This window comes from Chinchilla lanigera, unplaced genomic scaffold (genome assembly GCF_000276665.1).
Source record: "Chinchilla lanigera isolate Chin_1 unplaced genomic scaffold, ChiLan1.0 scaffold00034, whole genome shotgun sequence".
NCBI classification, from domain to species: domain Eukaryota; kingdom Metazoa; phylum Chordata; class Mammalia; order Rodentia; family Chinchillidae; genus Chinchilla; species Chinchilla lanigera.
In genome coordinates, this window is record NW_004955435.1 from 13,099,364 (window position 1) to 13,100,841 (window position 1,478).

Consider the following 1,478-nt stretch of genomic DNA (forward strand, 5'->3'; position numbering starts at 1 on the left):
CGTTCGCGGGAGTTCCAGGAGGGCGGGCTGAGGGCGGGGCGGGGCTCTCCTAAGTGGGCTCAGCAACCAGCACCGCCCCTCCGAGCTCTGCCTGCTCTGAGAAGTAGGAAGTCGGCCTGGCAGAGAGCTGTCTGCAGGACCATAGCACCAGCACCATGCCCATGACGCTGGGTTACTGGGACATCCGCGGGGTGAGCTAAGGGTCGTCCTGATGGGTGGTCGGGGAACTGGGTGGAGAGGGACGTTGGCAGAGAGACTTTTTAGGACATGGATCCCTTTCCAGACAAGGTGGAGCCTTGTCCTTGTCCCACCTAGGAGGCCTCTACAAGGTTTGCAGTGTGTGTGTGTGTGTGTGTGTGTGTGTGTGTGTGTTGGAATGTGCATGAGGGTGTGTATTAGGAGGATGATGGGGACTCACTTGGAGGAGATGAAGTCTCACAGTCAGGCCCAGTCCAATCCTCCCATCCCTGACTTGTGCCCCTGGCCATCTCTCCCAGCTGGCCCATGCCATCCGCCTGCTCCTGGAGTACACAGACACCAGCTATGAGGAGAAGAGATACACCATGGGGGACGGTAACGGCACCTCCTGCTCAGACCCTGCTCAGTCCTGATGGCTGGTGCTGAGCAACCCCGTACCCTGGCCACCTCTCTCAGATGGCCTAGATCCTGCCCCTTTCCAGAAGCCTCCTTGAAGTTGCAGCTTGGCCACCCCAGGAGGGTCTGTGGGAATGGAGTGCCAGGTTGCACTTTACCTGTAAATGGATCAGATCCCCTTTAACAGTTGCCTAAATGTTTTGTCGGTCCTAGTCCTGTCGGGTGTATACCCCTTACAGGCACACTTTCCCTGGCAACCGTGGAATGTGGGGCTCGGTGGTTCAGAGTGGAGTAGTACTGTCTGAAGTTCTTGTCCCTGACTCTTTGGGAAGCAAGAATGCACTCAGGAGGGGTTTATTTTCAGTTCATGTTCTTCACCACAGCTCCTGACTATGACAAAAGCCAGTGGCTGAATGAGAAATTCAAGCTGGGCCTGGACTTTCCCAATGTAGGTGAGAGGTGGGGGGAGGTTGGAAAAGTAAAGTCTTCCATATCTCATCCCACCATGGAATGTCTAGGATAGAACTCCTGGTCAACTATTGCATTCCTTGCCTCCCCTTTTTCCCCCCCACCTCATTCACTTTGTCTACAGTGTGTTTACATAGGCTTGTCCTTGCAAGCACACTTAGGGCAGGTCTCACGTCTGCCCTAACTCAGGGAAGGGATGCTGGGACCTAGACTCCCAAGTGTCTTTCCTGACTGTCCCTGCAGCTGCCCTACCTAATCGATGGGACTCGCAAGCTCACCCAGAGCAACGCCATCCTGCGCTACATTGCCCGCAAGCACAACCTGTGTGAGTAGACCTGGCTTTAGGGTGTGGGGATGGACAGGGGTCTTACACCTGAGGTTGGCTCACATGGGATGCTAAGGCTGAGTCTCTTTTG

General features: G+C 55.3%; 1 protein-coding gene across 1 annotated transcript in view; it reads left to right on the top strand.

Moving 5' to 3' along the window:
- Window positions 1–21: 21 nt before the first annotated feature.
- LOC102007810 (glutathione S-transferase Mu 2) overlaps window positions 22–1,478 on the top strand; it is a gene marked incomplete at its 5' end in the record, with an annotated part of 76,078 nt that continues 74,621 nt past the window's right edge. Inside the window, 2 exon segments of the mRNA XM_005388888.2 lie at window positions 22–191; window positions 498–573. Of these exon segments, the coding sequence (XP_005388945.1) occupies window positions 156–191; window positions 498–573 (112 nt within the window).